Genomic DNA, 27,814 nt, shown 5'->3' with positions numbered 1-27,814 from the left:
TAGTGACGGTTTAGGAAAAACACAGCCACAGCCACGGGAACCTCTAACTTCTGAGCCGGAACCCGACAGAATGGGACAGCGAACCGCCGGAGCTGCTGCGGGTAAGGGTCAGGGTCAGGGTCAGGGTCAGGGTCAGGGTCAGGGTCCGGACGCGCGTCTCGTCCCCGAGGCCAGGCAGGAAGACCACCACCTGAGACCAGGCTCCACACGAGGGGAACACAGACACGAAGGGTGTGTAACGCAGCCACACAAGCACGTCGCTCTTTGAAATTTAAAGAAAAATTTATTGAAGATCTGAAAAACAATTCCTAAAAGGCTGGCTGTTCCGGAAAACCGCGGCTACACAATGCGTGGCGTCTATCGCGGGCAAACGTGCATCAGACACAAACACAAAACCATGAACAAGCCACCTCTTCAGCATCTGAGCAAAGACCGAGGCTCAGGGCACCGCGGGCGCGCCTCGCAGAGACGCCCTCACTGTCAGCACCAGTGAAAACGAAGAGTACAAACGGAGGGACTGGGGTTATGTACACGGGGCGACCTTTGGCACTGGGGACAGCGTTTGCCATCGAGCAGAAACACGTGTTATAAAAGTGCGTAGTGTCAAAGGAGGGGGACCACCAGCATTAAAAGCAGCTTCGCCAACTCGGCACAGAGACTCTACAGTCCGTCTCTCCGTGGTCTGTCGATACACTGGTAGCGACTTTCAAATGAAAAAGGAAAAAGAAAAGGAAAAAGGAGCTGGGACCCCTTTTATTTTCTCTGTTTAAAATCCAACAGAAAACAAACACCGGTTCAGTTATACACGGACATGGTCAAGGTCAGCATTTGTACAGGACGAGGGACGGGGGCACACCCCGGGGGGCCTCACACGGCCTTGCGGTGGTACTCGGGCGGCGCCACCTCGTAGTCGCTGGCGCTGAACAGGGTCGCCGAGTTCTTCGCCAGGTACCTGCGGACAAAAGTCACTCGTCACCAGGAAGGTCCTGGCCCAGATCGCTTCTCCCTTCTCACAGAACAAGCCGCACAAACACTTGTGAACATGTACCAGGACCATCCCACCGCACAGGAACTCCACAGAATTACAGCGCAAATAGTTAGATCCCAGGAAGAAAGAAGAAAGTCCTGAATGACTCCCCATTTCCAAGCGAGAAGTTACCATCAGAAAACCAACTTGAGTTTGCACTGTTTCTTGTAAGAAACCGTTGGTGTTACCTCCCAAGAATAACATTTTGGCGTTTTCTTAGCTCTCTGAGACGATTTAAAGCTATTTCCATTCCCAGGCTCACGTGGCAGCCTTCAATTCTTTTATTATAAAACAGACGGTGGTAAGAAAATTCAAACACAGAAATGTGTGACGTAGCAATAGAAAACGTCACCCTCTCTTCCCAGGACCACACCAAGAAATAATCCACCGTCAGGTTGAACCAGACTGCCCCAGGTGTCTGTAAAGATTGAAAATGTTGCTCTACTCGGTGTGGCTCAGTGGACAGAGCGTCGGCCTGCGGACTGGAAGGTCCCGGTTTGATTCCAGTCAAGGGCACAGGCCCGGGCTGCAAGCTTGATCCCCAGTAGGGAGTGTGCGGAGGCAGCTGGTCCAGGATTCTCTCTCATCACTGATGTTTCTCTCTCTCCCCTCCTCTCTGAAATCAATACAAATATAGCAAAAAAAAAAAAAAAAGACTGAAGATGCTTCCCTACCAATGAGGGGTCACAGCGCCCTCTCCATTACAACCTGCTTGGAAATCTTCGTGCGTCCAAGTATTTCTATCGGTGAGTTCCCACAAGCCCAGCTTCCAAGAGGAAGCATGTAAAAACGGAACACGCACTGCCAGATGCCCCCAGGACCTGTAGAAAGAGACGTCTGCCCCCAGGTCTTCGATCTCTGTGCGCTTAGCGAACCTGACAAGAGCTATGTTGGCTGTCATCGTGTTGGACATTCTCTGTACGCCCCTGTCTGCGAATCCCCAACGTGCTCTCATCACTGCTCTGTTCGTCTGTCCCAGCTGCACACTCTTTGCACGTTCAGGGCACCAGGTCCTCTACCCTACGGAGCATCCCATCGCCCATCCCCTTCACGAGCAGAGTCCCATCACGTGGAATTCTCAGTATTTGTCGTCCAGTTCATCAATCACTTCCTGTCTTGTTTTTTAGAAAGGCCGTTCTCACTACAGAAATCATAAACACACTGTGCTACGTTCCCCTTGGCTACCCTCACGGTTGAAGTTTCTGATTCACCCAGTTTTCAGGCCTGACCGTGCGGATCTGAGCTCCGTCCCCTCCCAGCCCAGCCGGCTGATGCCATCACCGTCTCTGCTCCGGCGCCAACACCACCGTCTTTACTTCCGCTTTATGGGTTAACACCGAGAGCCCGCCCACCGCGGAGTCAGGCTCAGGGGACTGCGCTCACTCTGGTTTTCACCTCAAGCGCCGCTCAGACTTACTTGAGGAAATCGTGCAGGTAATTCAGTAACAACGCCAGGCTCTTCTCGTCCAGCGGCGTGTAGGCCAGCATCGCTCCGATGCGCACTGTTCAGACAAAGCAATTCCGTCAGTTACCTCCACGGGAGCGCCACGCGCTTATCCTAATTATGGCAGCAAATGCAACCATCGCCAACTCCTTTAAAATACGTAATTTTAGAAACTTGCGGACTTTTAAACTGATGGTAATTTTAGACAAAAGTTCAAATGGGAACGCAATGTTTTAAAACGTTATTTTGTGTTACTCCTTGATATCAATGAGGAAAGAAAAGAATATTCAAGGCCCAGAGGGCGTGGCCCAGTGGTCGAGTGCTAACCCAGGACCCAGGTCACGGTTCCATTCCGTCAGGCCACGTGCCCGGGTTGCGGGCTCGATCCCCAGGAGGGCTGTGCCGGAGGCAGCTGATTAATGATGTTTCTGACGGATGTTTCTCTCTATCCCTCTCCCTTCCCCTCTCTCTAAAATAAGTAAATAAATAAGAATCTTTTTTTTTTTTTTTTAAATTAAAGGCTCAAGGGGAAGAAGTGGCATTTTGTTTCTAAAAGGCACATTACCGAACAGCCTCAGCAGATGCGGCGCCCCGTACACCTGGGACATGGGCGCGTCGGGGTGGTCCGCGAGGATCTCGGCGTACTGCGGCCGCTCGAACTTGTAGAGCAGCTGCGTGCCCAGCATGACATTGAAGTACTCCTTGATCCCGGCCACCACTTCGTTCACAGCGTACTCCCTGCCAGACGAGCAAAGACAGGTTACATCCCAAACAGCCACTCGCTGTGAGTGCCGGGGAGGAAGGTAAAGGTTAAATGATGAGACGAGGGTTAGGGTAAAATCTACGTATTTACAAATAAAATGAGACGAAATCTTTACTGAACAGATTTCTTTAAAAAGGGATCTAGCAAGAGCACAGAAAACTAATTCCACAAATAAACCCCTCAGGCTAAAAGTGATTTTTTTACCTAAATTTTACTGTCTGCTCTCTAAGAAAAAGCTTGCAGCCAAACGCTTGTGCCTGTTTTGTTAGTGTTTGATGGTGTTTTTATAAAGTGGGTGAACATTTCATGTAACTGACTCGGAAATAAGACTGTTTGAAAGAAGACAGAGAGCTCCCTTGGGACCCGGTTCAAACCGGAGCCCGTTCCTACTTGTTGTCCGTGTTCCCGCGGGATCTCTTGTGGTTCGCGTAGTCCTCCAGGATGGAGTCCACGTTCTTCTTGGCAGGGAGATAGAAGAGCTGTGGGAACAGAGAGACACTCACAGACCACACTGCCTTTTACAGGGAAGTCACACTGGCCAGGCGTTAACGATAAAGAAAACCCTCAACAGTATCACAAACAGGAAAAAGCACGCTCGTCCTGAAAACATGGCCGCCGTGGCCCAGGAAACTGAATTTTCCTGAACGTCGATTAACAGCCAAACATGGCCGGTGGCCGCCACCGGACACACGTAGCCACCGCCTGGGGGACCCGCCCGCTGCCCGTCACCGGCCGGCCGCGGACGTGCGCCGCTCTTGCTCAGCCTCCGTCACCCACGCTGAGGCAGGGCCTGGCCGCTCCGGGGACTAGAGCACCGACACCGGGAGGCTGTGCCGCCCCCGATGGCCCACAGCAGAGCCCAGCTTCGGTCCTGGCGGTGTAGCCAGACCCACGTCAAGAACGGATGCAGCCCACGCTGTTCACGGCCCCGGCGGCTCAGCACTCAGGCGTCCGTCCGTCCGTCGCCACCCTCCCCGCCACCCCCGGGCTGTCACAGGACACGGCTCACTGTCCGAGCCTCATTCTGGAGCAGCTGTGGGTCCTACAGGCACCTCCTCACACGGCCCCCACTTCCTGTCCACGAGTCCCCAGACCCAGCAAGGGGACTGGTCTGGTTCTGGCCACGCACACCTGCAGGTGGCGCTGTGCGCTTCCCATGGCGTCTCATCAGGGGGCTCATGTGAGGACAGGAAACAGGCTTGTCTTTACCAGTTTTCAGAACAACTCCTGCGCTAGCAGCTTCCAAAGTGAATCCTCCCCACCTTTCTGTGTCATCACAAACGCACTTTTATGTACTTGTTCTATTCTCCACTCTCTCTGAATGACAGCCGTCACCAGTGACCCCTCCATGTTCTGGTCCACACGCTGCTCCTGTAACAGCGGTTTTGCTTTCCAAACTAGAAACAACACACGCCCGTTATAGCCAGAGGCGCTTTCACGTTACCTGCTTCTGACGGGTAATTAAGTCCCAGTCGTCAACCAGCCATGGTTTCAGCTCTTCGGGAATCTTGACTTTGACTTCAACTCTGTTCATGAATGTTTCCTCCTGAAGGAAAAGGAAAAGGTACTTTGAAACGTCCTCTCTGGCGTTTCTCCTCCACCTGGAGAGGCACTGGGTTAAATCTTCAGGACTCACAGAGGCCACCTCGCTGTCTTTTCAAAGTCAGAATGAAAAGACCATAAGCAGCTGCTGGGAGCCAGGAGTCTTCCTTCTCCTGATAGCTGACTCGGTGCTAGTTCACGTGAAGGCAACAGTTCCTTAGCCAGCTCCCTCCTCTTCTGTAAGATCACCCTCCCAGGGCTCATCTGTTGAGCTTTTAGTGTTTCCCTATTTGTTGATATTCAATGACCATCCCAAACACAACTAACGAGAAGTTACGACGCCAAGTTAAGTGTCCTGACGGTCAGTGACGTCTTCAATGTCTCCTCACGGTGCCTGATTTCCAGAGCACACGCTGTGTGAGCACATCACTGCCATGTAACCTCAGCGCCAGACACGCAAATGTGTCAGTTACAAGTACCATCCCCGCTGCCCGTCCGATGTGACTCCACAGTGGAACTGACCCTTGAACCAGGTCGTGGTTCGGTCCCCGTCAGGGCACATGCCCAGCTGTGGGCTCGATCCCCACTGGGGGGCATGCAGGAGGCAGCGAAGTGGTGATACTCTCTCATCATCCACGTTTGTTTCTCTTTCTCTCTCCGCCCCCCTTCTTCTCTGAAAAACATTAAAAAACACTAACCTTGCTTTCAGGGTTATAATTCAAAATTTGGGAAGTTATCCTATATAATAAAAGACTAATATGCAAATCAACCAAACAGTGGAACGACCAGTCACTGTAACGCGCACTGACCACCAGGGGGCAGATGATCAACACAGGAGCTGCCCCTGGTGGTCAGTGCACGCACACGGGGGAGCGCTGCTCGGCCAGAAGCTGGGCTCAGGGTAAGTGGACATCCCCCAGGGGTCCCGGACGGTAAGAGGGCGCAGGCCAGGCTGAGGGACACTCCCCCCCACCCCCCCAGCGCACTAATGTCGTGCACTGGGCCTCTAGTAAATATAATAAATTGGAAATAAGACTTTTTATCACTTAACAACTCAAAGCTGGCCTTAGCCGGTGTGGCTCAGTGGACAGAGTGTTGGCCTGTGGACTGAAGGGTCCCAGATTCAATTCCGGTCAAGGGCATACACCTGGGTTGCAGGCTCGATCCCCAGTGCGACCTAATCAATCTATACTGCAAGTTCTCAATGTCACTAATAAGTTCTCCGACTTTGAGCAAAACGACGTAAAATAAAACCAGCTGCACCACAGGCAAATGGATATAAACAAGAGTCAAGTACTAGCCGGTTTGGCTCAGCAGAAAGAGCGTCGGCCTGCAGACTGAAGGGTCCCAGGTTTGGGTTCAATTCCGGTCAAGAGCACATGCCCAGGTTTCGGGCTTGGTCCCCAGTAGGGGGAGTGCAGGAGGCAGCCAATCAATGATGCTCTCTCATCATGGATGCTTCTCTTTCTCTCCCTCTCCCTTCCTCTCTGACATCAAATATATATAAAAGAGCTCAGTTCCTACAGCATCTCCGCAGCGTTGGACAAGGTGACGTTATCGGAGACCTGATGCACAGTCGACACCACAGAAACTTCCATCTTGTGCAGAAACACAAACTCGTCAGCGTCGGATAAGCTGGGGGAGGGGTCTAACAAAGACACCCCCAGAATTACAAGTAAAAGCACACACAGGCCCCGCGCCCCACAAGAGGAGGGTTTTCCTCCCAGCAGTGAACCGTCAGCAGCTCCGAGCCTGGGCCCGGCCACCTGACTGCTGCACGGGAGCGGGGACCAGCCACGCTGACCTGCCGCCGCCGAGAGGGAGGGAAACTCACGTTTTCCACGGTCGGGTCCACTCGCGCTCTCTTCTTGCGAGGAGGCTGAGGGGTCTCGCTGGTGCTGCCGCCGTCTCCATTCCCAGGCGCTAGAAACATGCGGGGGTGAGAGATCGGTAAGTGATTAAATGATACATTCGTAAGAAAGTCTCTCAGAACACATCCTCCTTTTCATTTTCCCATGACACAGTGTTACCTGAATCTGTTAAAGAATCACATTCCCGCCCTAACTGGTTTGGCTCAGTGGATAGAGCGTTGGCCTGCGGACTGAAGGGTCCCGGGTTCGATTCCGGTCAAGGGCATGTACCTTGGCTGGGGGCACATCCCCAGTGGGGGGCGTGCAGGAGGCAGCTGATGGATGTTTCTCTCCCATCGAGGTTTCTAACTCTCTATCTCTCTCCCTTCCTCTCTGTAAAAAATCAATAAAATATATTTAAAAAAAAAAATCACATCCCTACCACAAATGTGACCTCTGTGAACACCTACAATGTTGCCTCTACAAGGTACCTTCAGGGTCAGTCACTGAGAATGAAGATGACGGAACTAACTGCTCTCAGGCTGCTCCATGGTAAAATGAGCGTCGGGTGCCCTGGTGCTAGTGTGTCCCTACCACGCCGGTATTCACACCCGAGGCCTCAGTAGGCCTGAGCTCACTCTAGGAAAAGCTCTCGCCGGTCGGTGTGGCTCGGTGGCTGAGCACCGACCTTTGAACCGGGACTGATGTGTCTCTCTCTCCCGCCCCCTCCTTTTCTGAAATCAATAAAAAACTAAAATAATAAATAAGGAAATAAAAATAAATGTTAAAAAAACTTCCTAACAAATTTAAATCAATGTAAAATTCAGTATTGTAAAAGTAAAATAGTGTTAACAAAATATGCTTACTTTTCTGTTTGTTCTTTTTTGTTTTCCTGAAAAGAAAAGGGAGAAAGATAAATAACTGTTGCCAGCAAGACTGCCTCTGTTCCAACTCCTTTTTATCAGGAACACATTCCTAGGGAAATACGGCCTCGAATGATAAGGTCAGGCAGGAACAGTTCCTGCTCAGACACAGGACTCTTACTGGTGGCTGGTTAAATCCACCTCTCCCTCCATACCGGTTTCTCACTCTCTGCCCCCCCCCCCGCCCCTTCTGCTCTAAAAGTCCATGGAAAAGAATATTCTCAGGTGAGAATTCTAAAAAGTTACCATATTCCAGCTTCTATGACCCACAAGCCCTAGTGCCGGGTAACGGCGCCGACAGGACGCTCACGGACAGAGCCGTGCGCACAGGGACACAGGGAGCCTTGCTTACACTTCCACGCTCTTCTGCTGCAGGCCCGCCGTCTTCTTTCCTGGGGCCGCCCCTCTCATCTTCCCCTCCGCATACTGCTCCCTGCAAAAACAAGTGCAGCACAGTCGTCATAGCGTGAGTCCTTAGGTGGAAAAGTAAACTGTGACAGCCTGATTCCATCTTGAAATTTATAGTCAAACTAGAGGGCCGGAGCACAAAGATTCGTGCAAGAATAGGCCTTCCTTCCCCTGGCTGCCGGCACCGGTTTCCCTCCGGCACCCGGGACCCGGGCCTTTGCTCTGACCGCCGCCTCCCGCCTTCACCTCCATCTTTGTCGCATTAATTTGCATGTTCCCTCTTTATTGGCTGTTGGCGGCGCCATCTTTGTCGGAGTGACGGTCAATTTGCATATTCCCGCTTTATTAGATTGGGTGGCAGTCCCAGGTCTATACATACATGTCCTGATAGTTTCTCACAAGTTGGACAGATGATACATTTACAGAAAGGAAATCACGCAAGAAGACTAAAAGGCCTAAGAACTTGCTCTCTGTATCTACCAGAATTAAAGTAAAAATGTAGTAGGTGGTGATTATAATAGATTGTAACACATAATTGAAAATTCCATTTGTTTTGGAATTCACTAATCCCAATGCGTTATTTGATCACTTTTATTTCAATTTTGACATACATTTCAGCTTTGAAATGAAGAGAAAACAATGACCCTACAGACGGCCCAGTCTCCTGGGTGCCTTGTCCCAGTGGGCTCCTACCGCTGCAGGAGAGTGGGGCGCCCCTCTCCCTGAGTGCACCTTCCTGAGCCCACAAGCGCAGGTGACCGTGAGCTTGCCAAGCACAGGAACTCCCAGGCACATCCTGTGTCCCACCCGCCTCTAAGGACGGACTCGGGAACTCACAGCCGAGCTCCGTTTTCCCAGGAGAGGCTTCTCGCCTGCGTGCGGTCACAGCCGTCACGCAGCACCTGGCAGGCGCTAGGAACCGTCTCAGAGCCAGGCCGCCAGCGTGGTTTCTACCGTTCACTCCGTCTCCAGAAATTAACCCAAAGGCCCCTCTCCGCATACTCGTGCTGCGACCAGACTTACTGATTGGCCTTCTGGAGCTCCCGCTGCTTCTGCAGGTTGGTGTCCACGTATTTGAGCACTCTGCTCTCTGGGACCCACTCATCCCAACTGGGAACGAGAGAAGGGAAACGTCATTCAAAAGCATTTTCACCTTCACTCAGACTCTGTCCTCCAATTACTTTTTAGAAATTTACCAGACAAGGCTTTGGATGAACTAGAACTAAAGCAAAAATCTCTCTTCTGTACAGAAGTAAACTTCCTATTCTCAAAAGCAACGTCCCACCTCTAAACTGCCGGAGTTTGCCCTGGCTGGTGTGGCTCCGTGGGTAAGAGCATTGCCCTGCAGACCGAAGGGTCCCAGGTTCGATTCCACTCAAGGGCACATTCTCTGGGTTGCGGGCTCGATCCCCAGTGGGGGGCCTGCAGGAGGCAGCCGTCAATGATTCTTTCTCATCATTGATGTTTCTACCTCTCTCTCTCCCCCTCTCCCTTCCTCTCTGAAATCAATAAAAATGTATTTTAAAAAAATAAATAAACTGCCAGAGTTCAAAACCAAATTATTCAAATCATTTTTTCAAAACAGCATACGAGTCTGGCAGGTAACGGAGTCTGGCACGTGAGAGTGTGGAGCGCGCCTGGGCCTCACAGCACGTCTGACGCGGAAGCAGACACAGAGGAACCCCGGTCACCAGGTGGCATGTCCTAAACAATTATCTTTACAGAGTGGAGACACCCTCACAAAGTGTGATTTCAAACAAGGAGCCCAGGAGACCACCAGCTGACTTTTTAAAGAACTAAGGCTAAGCGGCTCCTTGGCTGTAACAGCGGAGTTACAGGATTCTGTGCCTCAGTTCTGTCGCCTTTAAATGGGGACAACAGTGCCCACGCCACGCAGGCCCAGCACCTGGGGTCTCACACACGAAATAAACACTCAAGCTGTCGGGAACATACAAGACTCGGGACCACAGCCATCGGCTGGGCTAACACTGGTAATCACAGCATCACAGATAATGGTTCATCAGACGACACCCTCTTGAACCGTCACTTACAGAGGAATACTGACTCCCGAGGCATAGCTGAGAAGATGTCTTTCTAAACATCCACAGGTAGAGCCGCCCCCTCTGCTGAAACAGCTGACGGCTAAGGCGTTCTGGCCGTTAGAAAAAAGCTCCTTCAAAATAGGATTCCTGCCCTGGCCGGTGGGTCAGTGGTTAGAGCGTCATTCCACGCACCAAAGGGCCGCGGGTCAATCCCTGGTCTGGGTGTGTGCGTGAGGCAATGAAGAGATGTCTTCTCCACCCCCCCTCCTCTCGCTCTTGAATCAATGAAAAACATATCCTCAGGTGTTTAAGATGGTTAAAAAAACAACAAAAAACCCCACGATTTGTGACCCGACCGGGAACAGCACAGGGAGGTCACAGTGACAGGCTCACGCACTGAGCCACGCGGGGAAATGAGGCCGGCTCCCCCCTAGGGGGCGCCATCGCGGGCCGAGTGCCTTTCCTCCTCCGAGGGAGCGCCTTCGGGACACGGGGACGTGTCCGCCAGGCTTCCCGTCAGCGCCTTCCCCCCTCTGACCTCTGAGGACGATGGCCGGAAGGAGACTAAATCCAACAACCCTCCACATGATTCCTAGAAGAAACGGTAAAACATGCATTTACCTAGAGGTCAGGAGGGGGTGGTGGACTGAGGGAGCTCCTTCAGGAACAGGAAAAGGGGCTACAATATCCTCCCGCGTCCTCCAAGCGTGTTCAGAGCGCCTGGGCCTCCCGGCTCCTCTGATGCAGAAGCACAGCAGAGTCTCAGTGACTAGCGCACAACCAGCTGACGCTGACGATCAGTACAACGGCTAACTCACCTCCCCGTCTGGGTCAACACGTTCTAACAAGGTTTTCGACAATTCAGAAAGATCTTACCTACTGTGCCTTTAAAGACCACGTATAAATTCACGGAAGTTTAAGCAAATTCCAATTTGGGGATTGAGCCTGAGCTGTAAATTTTTCTAAAAGGAAGATACCCTGCAAACCACTTTTGAAATGAGGATTTTACTACGTATCTACGTATCGCTATTCTAATTCTCTCCCAAAGGAGCTGGCTGGCGTTTACTTACCGCCAAGTTCATTCAGAACCTTGCAAACCCCTTCCCCCGACATAGAAACACGTCGAGTGAGCACCTTGGGCCTGGCCAGGGAGCCCTGCTGCCGAGAGCCTCCCCGATACCCCACGGTCCGGGTTCGATCCCGGGTCAGGGCACATACAAGAGTCAACCAGTGAATGCACCAAGAAGGGGAACCACGTGTCAATGTTTCTCTTTCTCTCTCCTCTCCCTAAAAGTTAACCGTTTTTATAATTTATTTAAAAAAAAAAGGGGGGGGACTTTGATCTAAAGAACACAATCATCTCTGAGCTGCTTTGTCTGCCAGGAGCCGGACCCCCTCGCTGAGCCCCAGGGAAACGAGGGCGTGTTTTGCTCTGAGGCACATCGATCGCTCGTTACTAAGGCTGTAGCTGAAGGGCAAACACTCAGAACCTGTGTGTGCAGGTACGTCAAGAGACTGAAGGAGGTTCCTACAGGCAGCTCAGGGGAACCCACGGCCACGGGGAGGCTGGCCCTGCGCACGCAGCACCAGCGACCCGACGCCGGGCCCGGAACAGCCCCCCAAGATGGGCTTCCTCCAGGCTCCCCTAACACTAAGGATGGTCACTTTCAAACTTACATCTATTTACCCACAAACCAAATCAAACACAGAACACACCTTGATACGTTAACATTCCTCAGAATATCTACAAAGGTATTAATAAAGATCTCTAATATTTATTGCCATTTTTCTTCTCTTTCAAGGAACCAATTAATATTTGATATAAAATTAGCTGAAAACTAGACTTTAACATTACAAAGGAAATAGTGTTCTTAATATATTTTGAAGCAGTGAAATGAGAAACTCTAAGAATTTGGTATTTTCACAATTTCTTAAACTATAAACACCACTTAAAACCCATCTTTCAGCTATACACATCTACACATAATTTTATGCAAAATCTCTCTTACACACGAAAGAGTCAGGCTCAAAGCTATGTCCACAGCTCATGGTCCTGGGTTACTATGACCTGCCTATCACTGTTAGAACTATTCCCATTATCACTAACGGGGGGGGGGTCCTAAGTTGTCAGAATGTGCTTCTAGATTCCCGCCCTTCTACAGTTGCTCACAGGAGGAGTTAAGGTCTGTTGTTTGTTTTGCTGTGTTTTCTCTTTTCAGCTAAAAGCGTTTGTGGAGCCCTGGCCGGTAGGTTCTGTGGATGGAGCGTCGGCCTGCGGACTGAAGGGTCCCGGGTTCGATTCCGGTCAAGGGCACGTGCCTGGATTGTGGGCTTGATCCCCAGGAGGGGGCGTGCAGGAGGCAGCCAATCAATGATTCTCTTTCATCATTGATGTTTTTCTCTCTCTCTCTCTCCCTTCCTCTCTAAAATCACAAAGATATATTTAAAGATAAATAAATAAATAAATGAAAGCATTCGTGGAAAACGTTTCTAACTGCTCTAACTCCTGGGCTGGTCTCTGGGGAGGGAACTGTGGGAACAAGACCACAGAGCGAGCCCCCCCTCAGCAAGAGCCCCGGCCAGTCGGGGGCAGTGCCACGGGGAGACCCGGGTACCACACGCGGCTCAGGCACACGAAGCAGGAGTAGCTGCTAGAGAGCCACTCCGGGAGAACTGCCTTTCTGGCAGCGCCATGCTGGAGGATAAAACGCCCTGTCTAACTAAAGTAACTGACGACCTCTCACAGTAATAGCCACCAGCACCACCAGGAGGAAATCCTGCGACGTGGTGTCTGTGGCCCCAGGTGAAGGGCGTCCGAGAGAGACACTCGCTGCATATTCTAGAACGGGTTCAGTCTATGCACCGTCCGCTCCCAGGAACACGCCAACACACCACAGCTTACAAAGATGCTCTCGCCCTGGCCCGTGTGGCTCAGTGGATACAGATTCAGCCTGTGGACTGAAGGGTCGCGGGTTCGATTCCAGTCAAGGGCACATGCCCAGGCTGCTGGCTCAATCCCCAGGAGGGGGCGTGCAGGAGGCAACGGATCAACAATTCTCTCTCATCATTGAGATTTCTATCTCTCTCCCTTCCTCTCTGAAATCAAAATATCTTTTAAAAAAAAATACTAACTTTTCAAGGTGGAAAGTGAAGTCCTGTAATTCAATTCCTGTGTCTGTATTAGACCGTGTGGTGAAAATACACGGAATCACATTCTGTCGGCCCAAGTTCAGACCCAAGTTGGCCATTACTTCGCGATCAGACCACCTTTACCCTTTTCCCTTTTCCAACTCACTCTGACTGTAACCGCTGGACACAACATACACAGTGACTTAGTTTGTGCTAAGGGAAAAATATATATACATCACACTATCCTACAGTATTCCAAAATGTGAGGGGGAATTGTGGGGGAGGGGAGGGTTGTAGGGTGGAGGGATTGAGCAAAAAAAGAAAAGATGAGAAACTCATGGACAAGTGTGGTGACTGGGGGGGGTCAGAGATGGAAGAGGGCAGAGTGGGCAGACGGTAATGGGGACAAAGTAAATTAAATATAAAATAACGTGGACAAAACCCAAAAAGGGTGGCTGGTTGACCAATGATTATCAGACATGACACTAGAACCAAGAATTACTCCAAAAAATTTAAAATAAAATGGCTGCACCCTAATTTCTATTGTATTTCCCTCACACTCAAATGGCTCACCCTTACTGCAATATGTCACGTTAAAACTACACACTCAAGCAGCATGTTTGTGCCAGTCTATGATACACGTTACTTTGAAAATTATAAACAGAAGATTGCTTTTAAAGATCTAATACTCACTTTTTATTCCAACCACTGTAATGTATGAAGTACTTCACTTGTTTGTCCTTTATGGCAACCTTTACGCACTGAAATAAAAAAGGAAAAACGGCACTTAGAGATACTGAAGAAGAGATGGTTTTAAAGTAGCCAATCTTCCAAAGATTCTTTCTACACTTAAACTCTTAGGTGGCCCAAATGAACCCCCCAAAAATGTGACTCTCTCAAACAGCGGTTCTCAACCTGGGGGTCGCGACCCTTTGGAGTCAAACAACCCTTTCACAGGGGTCGCCTAAGACCATCGGAAAACACATCTATCATTACAGATTGTCTTTGTGATGAATCACGATGCTTTAATTATGTTCAATGTGTAACAATGAAAATCCATCCTGCATATCAGGTATTTACATGACGATTCATCACAGCAGCAACATGACAGTGATGAAGTAGCAGCGCAGATAATGTTATGGCTGAGGGTCCCCACAGCAGGAGGAACTGTATTAAAGGGCCGCTGCTCTAAAGAACATTGTTTAAAGTTTATAAGTATAAAGAATTCTGAAATTGCCGAAAGGTCACAAGTTGCCGGAGTCGGTCTAACAAAGCCAAGGACCATGAGCATAAGGGGCCCCCAACCCTGAACGCAAGGGGCCGGACAAGCTCCCCAACAGCAGCTAGTGCCGGTTACTGTTTACTTCAGCCAGAAACTGTAATTCCAAAACAAGTTCAGCTAAAGAAAAACATTGACGACATGTGTGAAAGTTTGACGAGCTTATGAAAAGGCGGTAAAATGTTTGGGTGCAGAATTCAGCAACTAGCAAAGTGATAAAGTAAAATGTTTTCTGTTCTTAAAAGCAGCCAAACAAATCAGAATGGACACAGGAGGCTGTCAACTATGACAAGTGATAAATATCTGCGTTTAGATTTATTGTTTACATTTTTTAATTGATTTCAGAGAGGAAGGGAGCGGAGAGAAACATCCATGATGAGAGAGAACCATTGATGGGCTGCCTCCTGCACGCCCTTCACCAGGGATGGAGCCCACAACGCAGGCACGTGCCCCGACTGGGAATCGAACCATGACCTCCTGGTTCATAGACTGACATCAACCACTGAGCCCCTCCAGGGGGCCTGGTTTTTAACTTAAAACTCTTGACAAAGAGGAACACAAACATGTGAACCGCTCCCTGCCATGGCCGGTGTGGCTCAGTTGGCGGGAGCACAGGCCTGGGTTGTGGGCTCCATCCCCAGTAGGGGGCGTGCAGGAGGCAGCAGCTGATCGATGTTTCTCTCTACTCTTCTCCTTTCCTCTCTCTCAGAAATAATCAATGAAAGTATTAAACATATACAGCTTGCTGTTTTGCATATCGTGGTGCATTTTCTTAAAAAACAAAACAACTGTTAAAAATAGTCACATCCTAATATCTGTCCTAAAGAAGTTAACAGGAAGAAAATACTAGCAATACCTTTGATTTTGGAATGCATTATCCCATTCACCTTAGGCTAAATGTAAAATCAGTTTTTATAATCTCAGCACACACAGGTGGAGGAAAGGGAGTCCCCTCAGGGTTCAAACAACAAATAAAAGTTAAATGGACTCATTTTTAACCCTTTTCGGTCCAACCTCGAGGCTGACTCGACAGACCAGGCGCTAGGAGCAGGTCCAACGTCGAGCTATAAGAACATTAAAAAGTTCCACATTCAATCCCGTCAATTAATTTGGACCAAACTGTTTGAATTCCAGAAATGACATTGGACCGCAAAGGGTTAATGTTAGCTTTTACCTTTAACACACTTTAACTAGCTCAGTGCATACGTAGCATACTGCAATTGCATAGAAAATTGACCTTGAACCCTAGACGGTTTGGCTCAGTGGATAGACCACCTGCCTGCGAACTGAAGGGTCCCGGGATCACTCTGGTCAAGGGCACGGACCTCGGTTGCAGGCTGATCCTGGCCCTGGGAGGCAACCAATCGATGTGTCTCTCTCACACCGATGTTTCCTCTCTCGCCCTCCTTTCCACTCTCCCTAAAAAATCAATGGAAAATACCCTCAGAGGAGGATTTAAAAATAAAATTGATCTTGGTAGTGTTTTCTCACAAGCCAGTCACTGATTACAAGTGCTGTCGCTCCCATCAATAACCATCGTCTCCCTCAGTGCGCCTTCCAACTCCTGGATGAACGGGCAGGACAGCAATGACTGACCTGACCACTAAGCAAGCGGGAAACACCCCGTCAGGGAAGGTGGGACGGGAAAGGGGACTCGCACGGTCAGACCTAACCCGTAGTTTCCGGTAACTTCTGAAAGGAAAACGGGCTTCCTACCTTTGCTTCATAAAGAAGAGGCCCGTGAAAGCACAGCACGCGCTCACCTGGGGAGGAAGAGAGCAGTGGGTTAGCGGTCATTTCTCTTGTCTCACCCGAGAGGCCGCACACCTGTGCTTGGGGTTTCCTCACAAAACCCGGGACGTGGGAGCGGCTATGCACGGATCACCGCTTCAGATCAGACGTCAGTATTTCCCATTTTAACCCCCTTCATACAGTAAGAGTCCTACAACAAAGCACCTTAGTCTCTGCTGCAGACAACAAAAACCACGTATGCGAATGTCCGTCTACTTAAACCATCAGCCCGCCTAGCACCGGGCTAGCGGGCACGGGTGAGGCCTCGCGCTAACCCATGAAACCTCCACCGAGCCGCTGGAAGGGCTGTTCTGTCTTTCAGTGTCTAAGATGTGTCCCACGTTTAGAACCATATGCTCATCTATAGCTCCGCTTCCAAACTTTTTATTAATTAAAGTCAGTAAAATAAACTACACATTAAAATTGCCATGTGCATCAGAAATGGCTGGGGTTTGTTTTCAAAGAGGTTCATGTTCACGACGTGTGTTCATCCATGTTCTGGGCACTGGGCTGCTGCAATGGACCCAGCAGGCAGGCGGTTCCCGGCAGCACATCACATGTAATTGTAGCAGAAACATATTTCTCCACGTGGTCAGCAGACCCTTAGGTGACAAAAGTAGTCCCACACTCAGCTCCTTTAGGTCTAAAATTAAATTAAAATAGCCTACCAGCTCCATTCCGAAGAGACTATAGAAGTTTCGCCATTGAAACATATTACTGCTGCTTTTAAGTTTTCAAAACTTACACCTTAAAAACCTTCAACCTGGCCGAAGCCGGTTTGGCTCAGTGGATAGAGCGTCGGCCTGCGGGCTGAAGGGTCCCAGGTTCGATTCCGGTCGAGGGCATGTACCTGGGTTGCCAGCACATCCCCCGTGGGGGGCGTGCAGGAGGCAGCTGATCGATGTTTCTCTCTCATCGATGTTTCTAACTCTCTATCTCCCCTTCCTCTCTGTAAAAAATCAATAAAATATATTTTAAAAAAAAAAACCTTCAACCTGAAACATCACCCAGCAAACCTGAATATTCATTTCCCAGGTGTTCACCCAGCGCCTGCCATGCACCTGCCTGTATGAGCACATCAGACTGACGGGGAGCACTGATACGTGAGCAGATAGTTCACACAACGCCCTGGATTTCACGTTAACTATCTTCATAAACACGAGAGTGACTGGGGAGCTGCTGGGAAGGTCACAGGGAAAGGTCCCGTGCAGGGAACAGCTGGTCAAACGCAGAGAAACATGCTGAAGGGACATTCCTGTTTAACATAAACAACATGCCAGCACTAGAGCACAGGATACACCTATCTGTTATAGAAAAGCCTAAGCCACCATCCGACCATTGGGCCGTTACCTATGATGTGCACTGACCACCACCAGGGGGCAGACACTCAACACACAGACATGGAAACGCGGAACCATGGGACAGACTGATGAATATAGACTAGAGCAGGAGCTCTCAGTCGTGACCCCTTTGGAGGTCGAACGACCCTTTCACAGGGGGCGCCTCAGACCGTCGGAAAGCACATCTATAATTACAGATTGTTTCTGTGGTTAATCACGATGCTTTCATTATATTCAATGTGTAACAGTGAAAATCCATCCTGCACATCAGGTATTTACATGACGGTTCATAACAGGAGCAACATGACAGTGATGACGTAGCCACGGAAATAATGTCATGGTTGGGGGTCCCCACAGCATGAGGAGCTGCATTAAAGGGTCGCGGCCTGAGGAAGGCTGAGAGCCGCTGGACCAGAGGAATGGTGCGTGCGTGCACGGGTGGGCCCTCCGCCTGGCCTGCTGTAACTCTCGCCATGCGGCTCCTGTGGGTGGTCCTGAGGACACTGCCGGGGCTGCGGGCCTCAGAGGTAAGGTGGGGACTGGAGCAGGGAGCGTCACAGCTGGGGAGGCCGAATGGGCCTGAGCATGACCCAGTGGGAGGTCAGGACAGGAAGCGAGCCCCGAGTGCAGGACGGCCAGGCTGCTGAGCAGGAACCAGAAGGGGGGGGGGGGTCAGATCCATCTGGGAGGATGTCAGGGTCAGCACACCCAAAGCGGAGCCATCGCGTCGGCAGCCGAGTGCCCGTCTGGGGCTGAGGAGAGACCGGGGCCAGGAGCCCGGGGTACGGGGGAGGCAGAGCGCTCAGCAGCAGCGGCACCGAAGACCTGGCCTGTGTCTCAATTTCCCTCCAGGGAAACTTTACTGAAGTTTAAAGGGACCTGAAATGGCCTCCCCCCGACCCCCATCCTTTGGCTCCTGCGGCCCAAGACAGCTGCACTGAAGCTCAAGCCCTCTGCCCTCTATTCTAGCTGCTCGGCCCTCAAAGTCTGTCAGAAATAAACAGAAGCCGGCCGAGGAGCCCGACCCCGGCTAACAAACGCCTCATCTCCACGGAGTGGAGGGGAAGCCTGCCCATCGGAGAAGGAGCAGCCCCTGTATCAGATGTTCCTTACAAGCCTGTCTCCACTCGAATCCCCTCCGATACCAAACTGCAGCCATTCTGCCCGAAGCTCCCGATGCAAGCCCCGCGCTCCCTCCAGGAACACACCCAGGCCCGCCGCCCTCCCCCGGGAAGGGGCCCGCCTTCTTCACACGACGCTGTAAAGAACTGCAACTGCAAGACACGCTCTGTGCGTAAACACTGCTTTATAACATACGCTATGCCGTTACGAAATGAGAAAAATACTTCCAAGCCTAAAGGAATCATAAAAAGTACCATTTCTGATCATTCGTATTTGCAGCATTACTTCCGGTCAGTTCTTCTGCAGTGTTTATTACAACGGCTAGAACACTCCTTTTCCTTACAAGGTATTCTGGAACTTGCCACATAAACAATTATCATTCCTCAGTGACCACTCTGCAGCTCGGCTTTGACGGCGAGTAGAAAACAGCGGGAAGGGATGGTAAGGACGGGACTCGGGAGCGTCCAAGACCTTCTCAAAGGCACCTGGTTCCCACTTCGTTCGAACTCACTTTAGCTACGCCAGGGTGCTCAGTGGTTAGAGCACAGGCCTGCAGAGGGGGGGTCTCGGGTTCGAGTCCAGGTCACGGGCACTATCTGGGTTGCAGACTCCATCCCCGCCCCTGGTGGGTGCTCCTGGAAGGCAACCAGTGTCTCTCACACTGATGTGTCTGTCTCTCTCCTCCCTCCCTCGCCTCCTCCCCCCAAAAAACCAATGGGAAAAATATCCTCTCTTTGGGGGAGGATTTAAAAAATAAACCACCTCTCTAGCAGCACAGGGATCCCCCCCTGTGTTGTCACCCACGCCCCTCACCCCCCATCCCTCTAGTTTAGAATTTAAGCGCTTTCCCCTGAAGGCCCAGCCGCCTGTGGGAGGATCCGTGTCACCCGCCCTGACGGTCTGATGGCGCCCATCGGCCTTTCCCTAGAATGTTCCATAAACACGTAACACACGGTGTTACCAAGGAAACCACCCACACTAACAGACAGCAAAACAGCACGTTATTTCTGACGTTCACTCAGGTGATAGAGCAAAACATTCTCCAGTCACGAGGAGCACTATCTTCATCACCTTTATACAGAGACTATGGAAACACGGCTCCCTAATACTGCCGGGTGGTTGTTGTTTTTGGGGGGGCCCACATTCCTCACTGAAACACTAGAATGAATCTCAGTCAGATCATTTCTTCCGGCCCAGGTTTGGGGACCTTCTGAATTATATCCACCGACCGGAGACGACTGAGAATCCCTGCTCTCAACACCCAGGAAGGAAAACAAGCCCCAGGAAGAGCCAATCACAGAACAAACAAGAGTCCATCCTGGTCCAACATGGCCGCTAAGCCCGGGCGGTGCGGCTCAGCAGCTGAGCGTCCACCCAGGAGGCCAGGGCACAGGCCCGGGCTGCGGGCCGGTCGCCAGCAGGGGGCGCGCAGGAGGCAGCCGCTCCCTGATGTTTCCCCTCATTCACGTTTCCCTCTCTCCCTTTCCCTCCCCCCTCTCTCAAACAATAATAAACAAAAACATGCATTTTTAAATTTCCCTTAAAAACTTCTTAAATGTTACACTTTTACCACCCACTTGGGTCTGGGATACATGACCCTGTGCGCAATCCTAAAGCACATTCAAGTCTGAAAACCCGACCACGAACCCTTTCCGCCGCCCTCCTGACACCGACGGAGAGCAAGCACACACGCAGGTACAGGCGGGCAACGAAGGGAATCTTATTTTTTTTATAGATATTTTTAACGATTGCAGAGCGGGAGAGAGAGGGGGAGAGGGAGATAAAAAGATCCACGATGAGAGAGATCATGGATCGGCCGCCTCCTGCGCGCCCCCTAGTGGGGATCGAGCCCCGACCCTTCGGTCCCCGAGGTCGACGCTCTACCCACTGACCCACACGGGCCAGGGCGACAAGAAGGGAATTTTAAAGCGTTTTACTATTTCAGCCCACGATGAGGCCTCCCCTCTAACACTCCTTAACTGTGAAATTAAAGCGCTGTCTTACGGGGCCGGAGGTGGGGGTGGGGGGGGTTGCCCCCAGGTTCCACGCTCCGGCCCAAAGCCCTGTCCATCAAAAGCCAATGGATAGCCCTGGCCAGTGTGGCTCAATGGGTAGAGTGCCAATCTGCAGAGGGAAGGGTCCCGGGTTGCGGGTTCGATCCGTGGGGGGCATGCAGGAGACCGCCGATCCACCATTCTCTCTCATCACGGATGTTTCTCTCCCTTCCTCACTATTAAAAATAAAAATAAAAAATAAAAATAAAAGAAGCCTGCCCTAGTCCGGTTTGGCTCAGTGGATACTGAAGGGCCCGGGTTCGATTCCTGCCGGGGCCACAGACCCAGTTACGGGGCTTGATCCCCAGTGTGGGGTGCGCAGGAGGCGGCCGATCCATGATGCTCTCTCATCAAGGATGTGTGTCTGTCTGTCTCTCCCCCCTCCCCCCCCGTTTCCTCTCGGAAACCAATCAAGAAATAAAACAGCCCTGACCGGTGTGGCTCAGTGGATAGAGCCTCGGCCTGCGGACTGAAGGGTCCCCGGTTCGAGTCCAGTCAAGTGCATGGACCTTGGTTGCGGGCACATCCCCAGGGGGGGCGTGCAGGAGGCAGCTGATCCATGCTTCTCTCTCATCCATGTTTCTAACTCTCCCTCTCCCTTCCTCTCTGTGAAAAATCAATAAAATATATTTTTTTAAAAATAAATTAAATTAAATTAAATAGCCAATGAACACACACACACACTCTAAGTGCCCGGCCGGTGTGGCTAAGTGGTTGGTCCTCCATCCGGGCACCCACGGAAGGGTCCCCGATTGGCTCCCGCTCGGGGCACAGGCCCGGCCCCCAGCAGGGGGCGGGCAGGAGGCGGCCCCGCCGCATGTCTGTCTGTCTCTCCACCCCCCCCCCTCTAAAAAAGCCAACAAAAACAGATTTCTAAAAACAAAACAAAATACACTCACGGGGGCTCCCCCCAACGCTGCTCATCCGACGCCGCCGCCAGACGCCCGGCCGCCCCGTTATTTCCAAAAAGGGCGGCGCGGAGGCAGCGGGACCGGCCCCGGGCGGGGAGCGGGGGAGCTGGGCCCCGCGGGCAGCACAAAGCGGCGCCCGCCCCGGGGGGAGGGGGAGGGGGAGGGGAGGGGGAGGGGGAGGGGGAGGGGACGGGAGGGGGCGCGGGAGGCGCCGGCCGCCATCTTGCGGCGGCCATTTCGCGGCGCCGCTCTCCCGCCCGCCCCGCCGGGCCCCGCATCCCCCTCCTCCTCCCCCACCCACGTCGCCGCCCCGAGCCCCCGGCCGTTGCCCGCCCGCCCCCCGCCTCCCGCCTCCCGCCTCCGCGCCGCCATGGCGCCCGGCCCTCCCGCCAACTGCTCCCCCGGCCGCGCCGCCGCCGCGCACACAACAGCCGCCGGGACCGGCCCCGCCGCGCCCGCGCCCCCGGGCCCCTCGGCTTCCCGCGCCCCCAACACAGCGCCCTCCCCGGGCCGCGCCCCGAACCCCGCGCCGCAATGCGCCTCCGCACAAAGCGCCGCCGCCCCGCCGCCGCCGTTACCCGCCCCGCCCCGCCGCGCCGGGGCCCGCACTCACCCTCCTGGAATTTAGGCTTCGGGTCCTGCTTCGGCGCCATTTATAGGGATTCGCCGCCGCCGCCTCCAGCGCCCACCGCCCCGACCGCCGCCCCCCGCTCGCCACCCACCCGGCTGCGCGTCACACGCCGAGCGCGGCACCAGCTCTACATCCCGGGCGCGAATAGCCGGCGCCCGAACACCTCCCGGAGCCGCGAGTGCGCAGCCGCACTGCCAACCGCCCGTCCCCGCCGCCGCCGCGCACGCCGCGCACGCGCCCTGCGTCGCGCCGCGCGAGGCATGCCGGGAACTGTAGTTCCGTGGGGCCCCCCCTCCTCATCCGCCTCCCATCCCCCATCCCCCTGATTCTGGGCGGTGTTTGGGGTGCGGGAGGGAGGAGGTTCGTGGGGGCGATCATGAGCGGGAAAGGCACCGTGTGTGCAGGCCGGGGGCCGCCGGGACGCGGTGCGAGGCGGCTGGCGAGGGGAAGGGGCGTGGGCAGCGTGAGGGCCCCGAGGCCTGGGGGCGATCCACCGTCAATCATCCCCGCTCACTGCTAGCCCACGTGGCCTGCGGATCCCCAGGGGTTTGAGCGGGTCCCCCGGGGACGCAGGCCCGAGCTTGGCCTTGGAGCCCCTAGATCAGGGGTGGGCAACCTTTTTGTGAGTGCGTGCCAAAACCAGCAAAATCTCTGGCTCAAAATGCTGCGTGCCAACCCTAATTTTTTCAGAGCGTGTTATGCCTACTTGATATCTCTTAAGGTGTACGTATGTGAAGAACCTTGAAGAAATAATAAAATTCACTGGAGCGACAGAAACACAGTCTATGATGATGAAAAATACATTTAGCCGAAGCCGGTTTGGCTCAGTGGATAGAGCGTCAGCCTGTGGACTGAGGGGGTCCCGGGTTCGATTCTGGTCAAGGGCATGTACCTGGGTTGCGGGCACATCCCCAGTAGGAAGTGTGCAGGAGGCAGCTGGTGGATGTTTCTCTCTCATCGTTGTTTCTGGCTCTCTGTCTCTCTCCCTTCCTCTCTGTAAAAAATCAATAAAATATATTTTTAAAAAAAGAAAAAGAAAAATACATTTATTTTTTAACGTCTACACGCACACGGATAGTCCGACAGAAAACGTTATGACTCCGTGTGATAGTATCAGTGGGACGTTTGCGGCTGCATCGCCGATGACAGAGATTTTACATCAGGTTTCTATTTCGTGGCCTTCAGAGATATGCACGCGCTACTACTGTCATCTGTCAGGTTACTCCTCTTACGAGACTTAACAAAATCCATCCCTGAGAACCAAGATTCACACGCCTATGTGGATGAAACCAAAACACTGGCCGGATCTAGGAAGGCGGGGAGAGTGAAGGCAGAGGCATAGAAATGGCTCTTCCCCTCTCTCATCCATCCTTGTCTACGGTCTTTAAGATAACTTGTTATGTAAAATTATTATCTAAGATGCACCTACACTGAATTTATCTGAAAAAATTTTAAAAAGTCGATATTAAGAAGAAAATTGTAAATGGAAAATTATAAGAGAGGGTTTCGCGTGCCAGCAAAAGTTACTGGCGTGCTGTGGTTGGCACCCGTGCCAGGGGCTACCCAACAGACTGTGCAACACGTGAATGGGGTGCATCTTTTTTTTTTTAATATATTTTTATTGATGTCAGAGAGAAAGGGAGAGAGGAAAGAGAGAAACATCAATGATGAGTGAGAATCATTGATTGGCTGCCTCCCGCATGCCCCCACTGGGGATCAAGCCCGCAATCTGAGCATATGCCCTGACCAGGAATCGAGCCGGCGACCTCTTGGTTCCTGGGTCGACGCTCAAGTGCTGAGCTACACCCGGCTGGGCTAGCGGGGTGCACCTTGCAGCCTTTGTCACCAACGTCCAGGGATGTGCACACAACACGCCACGCGAATGCACGGCCTGAGGTCGCTCTCCTGTTTCCAAGTCACGGGTTGGCTCAGCTGCAAAATGGGTGGACAGAGAGAATTGCACAGAAAGGAGGAGACCCTAAAGGTGAATGCGTGCCCAACAAACTGACCAAACCTGAACGCTCACTCCAGGAAGGCCTGCCTGCATGGCGGCCTCGCAAACTCAGAGATGGGAAGTATCTACGTAGGAGGGTCTGAAATTAAAACATTCTAACCGAAAACGAGTCATGGCGGCGAGTCCTGTCCCGGCTGGTGTCTTCCTTGACAAAGGCCAATCTTTACCTGCGCGGAGCCTATGAAATCCTTTGGCACAAAATCCTTTTGTAATGTGTAAAATGAGGTGCAGCCCTGGCTGGTGTGGCTCAGCGGATAGAGCACAGGCCTGCGGACTCAAGGGTCGGTCCGGGGTTCGATTCCGGTCAAGGGCGCATGCTTGGGTTTCGGGGCTCAATCCCCAGTGGGGGGCGTACAGGAGACATCAATGATTCTCTCTCAGCGTTGATGTTTTTCTCCCTCGCCCTTCCTCTCTGAAATCAACAAAAATATATATTTTTTAAAAATCTAGCCAAAACCGGTTTGGCTCATTGGATAGAGCGTCTGCCTGCGGACTGAAAGGTCCCAGGTTCGGTTCCGGTCAAGGGCATGTACCTGGGTTGCGGGCACATCCCCAGTGGGAGGGGTGCAGGAGGCAGCTGATCGATGTTTCTCTCTCATCGATGTTTCTCTCTATCCCTCTCCCTTCCTCTCTGTAAAAAATCAATAAGGTATATTTAAAAAAAAAATCCTTCCCTATATAATAAAACCCTAATATGCAAATCAACTGAACCCCCAAACGACCAGTCGCTATGATGCTCACTGACCACCAGGCAGCAGATGCTCAGTGTGATCTCCCAGGGGGAGTGCCGCTCAGCCAGAAGTGGGGCTCCCAGCTGGCGAGCTCAGCGGTGGTGGTGGTGGTGGGAGCCTGCCTCCAGCAGCGCTAAGGTCCCCTGGGGGGATGTCCGCCTGCCAGCTTAGGCCCACTCCCCCGGGGACTGCGAGAGGGTGCAGGCCAGGCTGAGGGACCGCCCCCATCCCCGGTGCACGAATGTCATGCACTGGGCCTCTAATAATAATAATAATAGTAATAATAATAAAACAAATTAAGGTGCAAAACTGCCATTCTCTGGAGCCTTTTCTCAACGCCAAATTGAGATTTTGTTTCCCAGCAATTGTCCTCAGGTTGACCCAAATAAACTCATAAAAAATCCTCTACAGATTTGAACACTTCCTGCTTTGACAAGCCCCAACGTACTTCCACAAACGGTCCCCAACATCCTCCAGGCCTTACGCTTGTCTCTGGCCTTTTTTTTAAAAATGTTTTTTAATGTTTTTATTTGATTTCAAAGAGGAAGGGAGAGGGAGAGAGAGAGAAATACAATGATGAGAAAAAAATCATGGATCAGCTGCCTCCTGCATGCCCCATGCTGGGGGGTCTGAGCCCGCAATCCAGGCACATGCCCCTGACCGGAATCGAACCCGGGACCTTCCAGTCCCCAGGCCGACGCTCTATCCCAGTGATGGCGAACCTTTTGAGCTCGGCGTGTCAGCATTTTGAAGAACCCTAACTTAACTCTGGTGCCGTGTCACATAGAGAAATTTCTTGATCTTTGCAACCATCGTAAAAAAAAAGACATATATGTTTGATATTTATTTTATGTATTTAAATGCCCTTAACAAAGAAAAATCAACCAAAAAAAATGAGTTCGGGTGTCAACCAGCCAGGGTTGAAAAGCCCCTTCCCACCTCTGTCCCTTATCTGCCCACTCCCCCAAAGAGCAGCACAAACCATTGCTTTTCCTGAGGCTTTTGAAATGAAATGAAGATACAGTGACAATTGCCTAGTGTGAGGTGCAAAAACATTAAAATGAAAAATCGCCTCGCAGTAGAACGCCGATGATATCCGTGTCCTGGGATATAATCAGGACAGATTACGGTAAACTGGCTTACACAGCACATGTGTTATCTGGGTGGCCCTGAGGAACGATCTGTTCCATGCCCCCCTCCTCCCCCAGCTTCTAGAAGTTTCCTGGCAATCTCCGCCCTTTCGCTTCTTGGCTGGTAAAAGCACCACCCCATCCCCTGCCTTCACCTTCACAGGGCGTTCTCCTGTGTGCGTCTGTTTCCAAATTTCCCCTTTTCAATAGAGACACCGGTCACCCTGGATGCAGAGCCCATTCCACTCTGGTATGGCCAGACGTCCTAAGGAATTCCGTCTGCAACAACCTTATTTCCAAATAAGGTCACAGCCCGGCCGCCGGCGTGACTCAGTGGTTGAGCCTCGACCTATGAACCAGGAGGTCACCTTCCATCCCAGGTCAGGCCACAGGCCTGGGTTGCAGGCTCCGTCCCCAGTGTGGGGCGTGCATGGGGGAAGCTGATCCGTGATTCTCTCTCATCATTGATGTTTCGATCTCTCTCTCCCTCTCTCTCCCTCTCTGAAATCAATAATATATATATATATGAAATCAATAAAATATATCTATATATATATATCTCTATCTATCTATCTATATCTATCTATATCTATATCTATACCTATATCTATATCTATATCTATATCTATATCTATATCATCTATATCTATATCTATTTAAAGCTTCTAAACTCTCCTCCCATCACCTAGTGATTAAGTACCCCTCTGTAATAAAAAGGGTATTTAGGGACCTTCATTTCTGATGCTGAAATTTTCTGTGTGTTCCTTCCAAAGTCTGAAATTGTGTCATGAAGTGATGACAATAATAATATATGGTCATTGTGGAGGATGTCTGAGAATTGCTGGGAATGAGGGAAAAAATATAAGCCCAGCTAGTGTGGCTTAGCGATTGTCAACCCAGGGACCAACCGGTTTGATTGCCACCGGTTTGATTCCTGGTCAGGGCACAGGCCTGGGTTGCGGGCTTGATCCCCATGGTGGGGCCTGCCAGAGGCGGCCGATCAATGACATTTCTCTCTCATCGATGTTTCTAGCTCTCTATCCCTCTCTCTTCCTTCTATAAAAAAATCAATAATATATATATTTTTTTTTAAAAAAGAAAATATTTAAGACAAAGAATTTGCAGAGAAAAGCAACGTTTTTGCCCTGAGAAATTGAGTTATGTTAGGAAAGTCTCATTATTTGCTTGGAGGTATGTTTGGAGACTAAAATGGCCGAAGGAGAAATTTTCCGTTTGAATAACTCATTTAGGGAAAACAGAAAAACTCCCAAGGGTCTGTTCACAGGAGCCATCTGATTAAAATAAAAGCGAATTACAAAAATAAATAAATAAATAAATAAATAAATAAATAAATAAATAAATAAATAAAATAATAAAATAAAATAAAATAAAATAAAATAAATAAAATAAAAGCGAATGACTAAACCCAGTCGTCCAGAGGTTTCAAAACAGCCTGGGATAATCACTAGCCCTTCCCACAGGCAGAAAGCGCAGGCATTGCAAGGAATTTATACACAAAGTAAGAAAAATAAAATAAAGGAATGGACAGACATGATCTTAATCTGTATCGTACGCCCCGTGAGGCCCAGCTGATCTCCAAAGGAATCTTGCACCATCACATGGCGTCCAGCTGTAAACATCACATTTCCCACGTTTGCACAGGGATGACCTCAGTCATATTTA

The 27,814-nt window shown here is 51.3% G+C and overlaps 2 protein-coding genes across 3 annotated transcripts in view; both read right to left on the bottom strand.

The window, feature by feature from the left end:
• Positions 1 to 27,814, bottom strand: part of TMED3 (transmembrane p24 trafficking protein 3) — a 230,681-nt gene that overhangs the window by 106,536 nt on the left and 96,331 nt on the right. The window lies entirely within an intron of this gene.
• Positions 264 to 22,430, bottom strand: MORF4L1 (mortality factor 4 like 1). 2 transcript variants are annotated; one of them, XM_059678328.1, is made up of 13 exons: positions 22,239 to 22,430; positions 16,124 to 16,170; positions 13,822 to 13,889; positions 10,621 to 10,737; positions 8,981 to 9,067; positions 7,902 to 7,982; positions 7,493 to 7,518; positions 6,611 to 6,699; positions 4,679 to 4,780; positions 3,625 to 3,713; positions 3,037 to 3,209; positions 2,445 to 2,529; positions 264 to 952 (listed from the first exon to the last, which is right to left on the bottom strand). In XM_059678328.1, the coding sequence occupies exons 1-13, from the start codon at positions 22,276 to 22,278 to the stop codon at positions 868 to 870; spliced, it is 1,089 nt and encodes a 362-aa protein (XP_059534311.1). In that variant the 5' UTR covers positions 22,279 to 22,430; the 3' UTR covers positions 264 to 867. The 2 variants fall into 2 exon arrangements, with proteins under 2 accessions (XP_059534311.1, XP_059534312.1); XM_059678329.1 differs by lacking the exon at positions 10,621 to 10,737 and having other exon boundaries at positions 22,239 to 22,424.

Source organism: Myotis daubentonii, chromosome 21, assembly GCF_963259705.1.
Source record: "Myotis daubentonii chromosome 21, mMyoDau2.1, whole genome shotgun sequence".
NCBI classification, from domain to species: Eukaryota; Metazoa; Chordata; class Mammalia; order Chiroptera; family Vespertilionidae; genus Myotis; species Myotis daubentonii.
The sequence above is the reverse complement of the archived record's forward strand: the minus strand, read 5'-3'. Positions and strand labels throughout refer to the sequence as shown.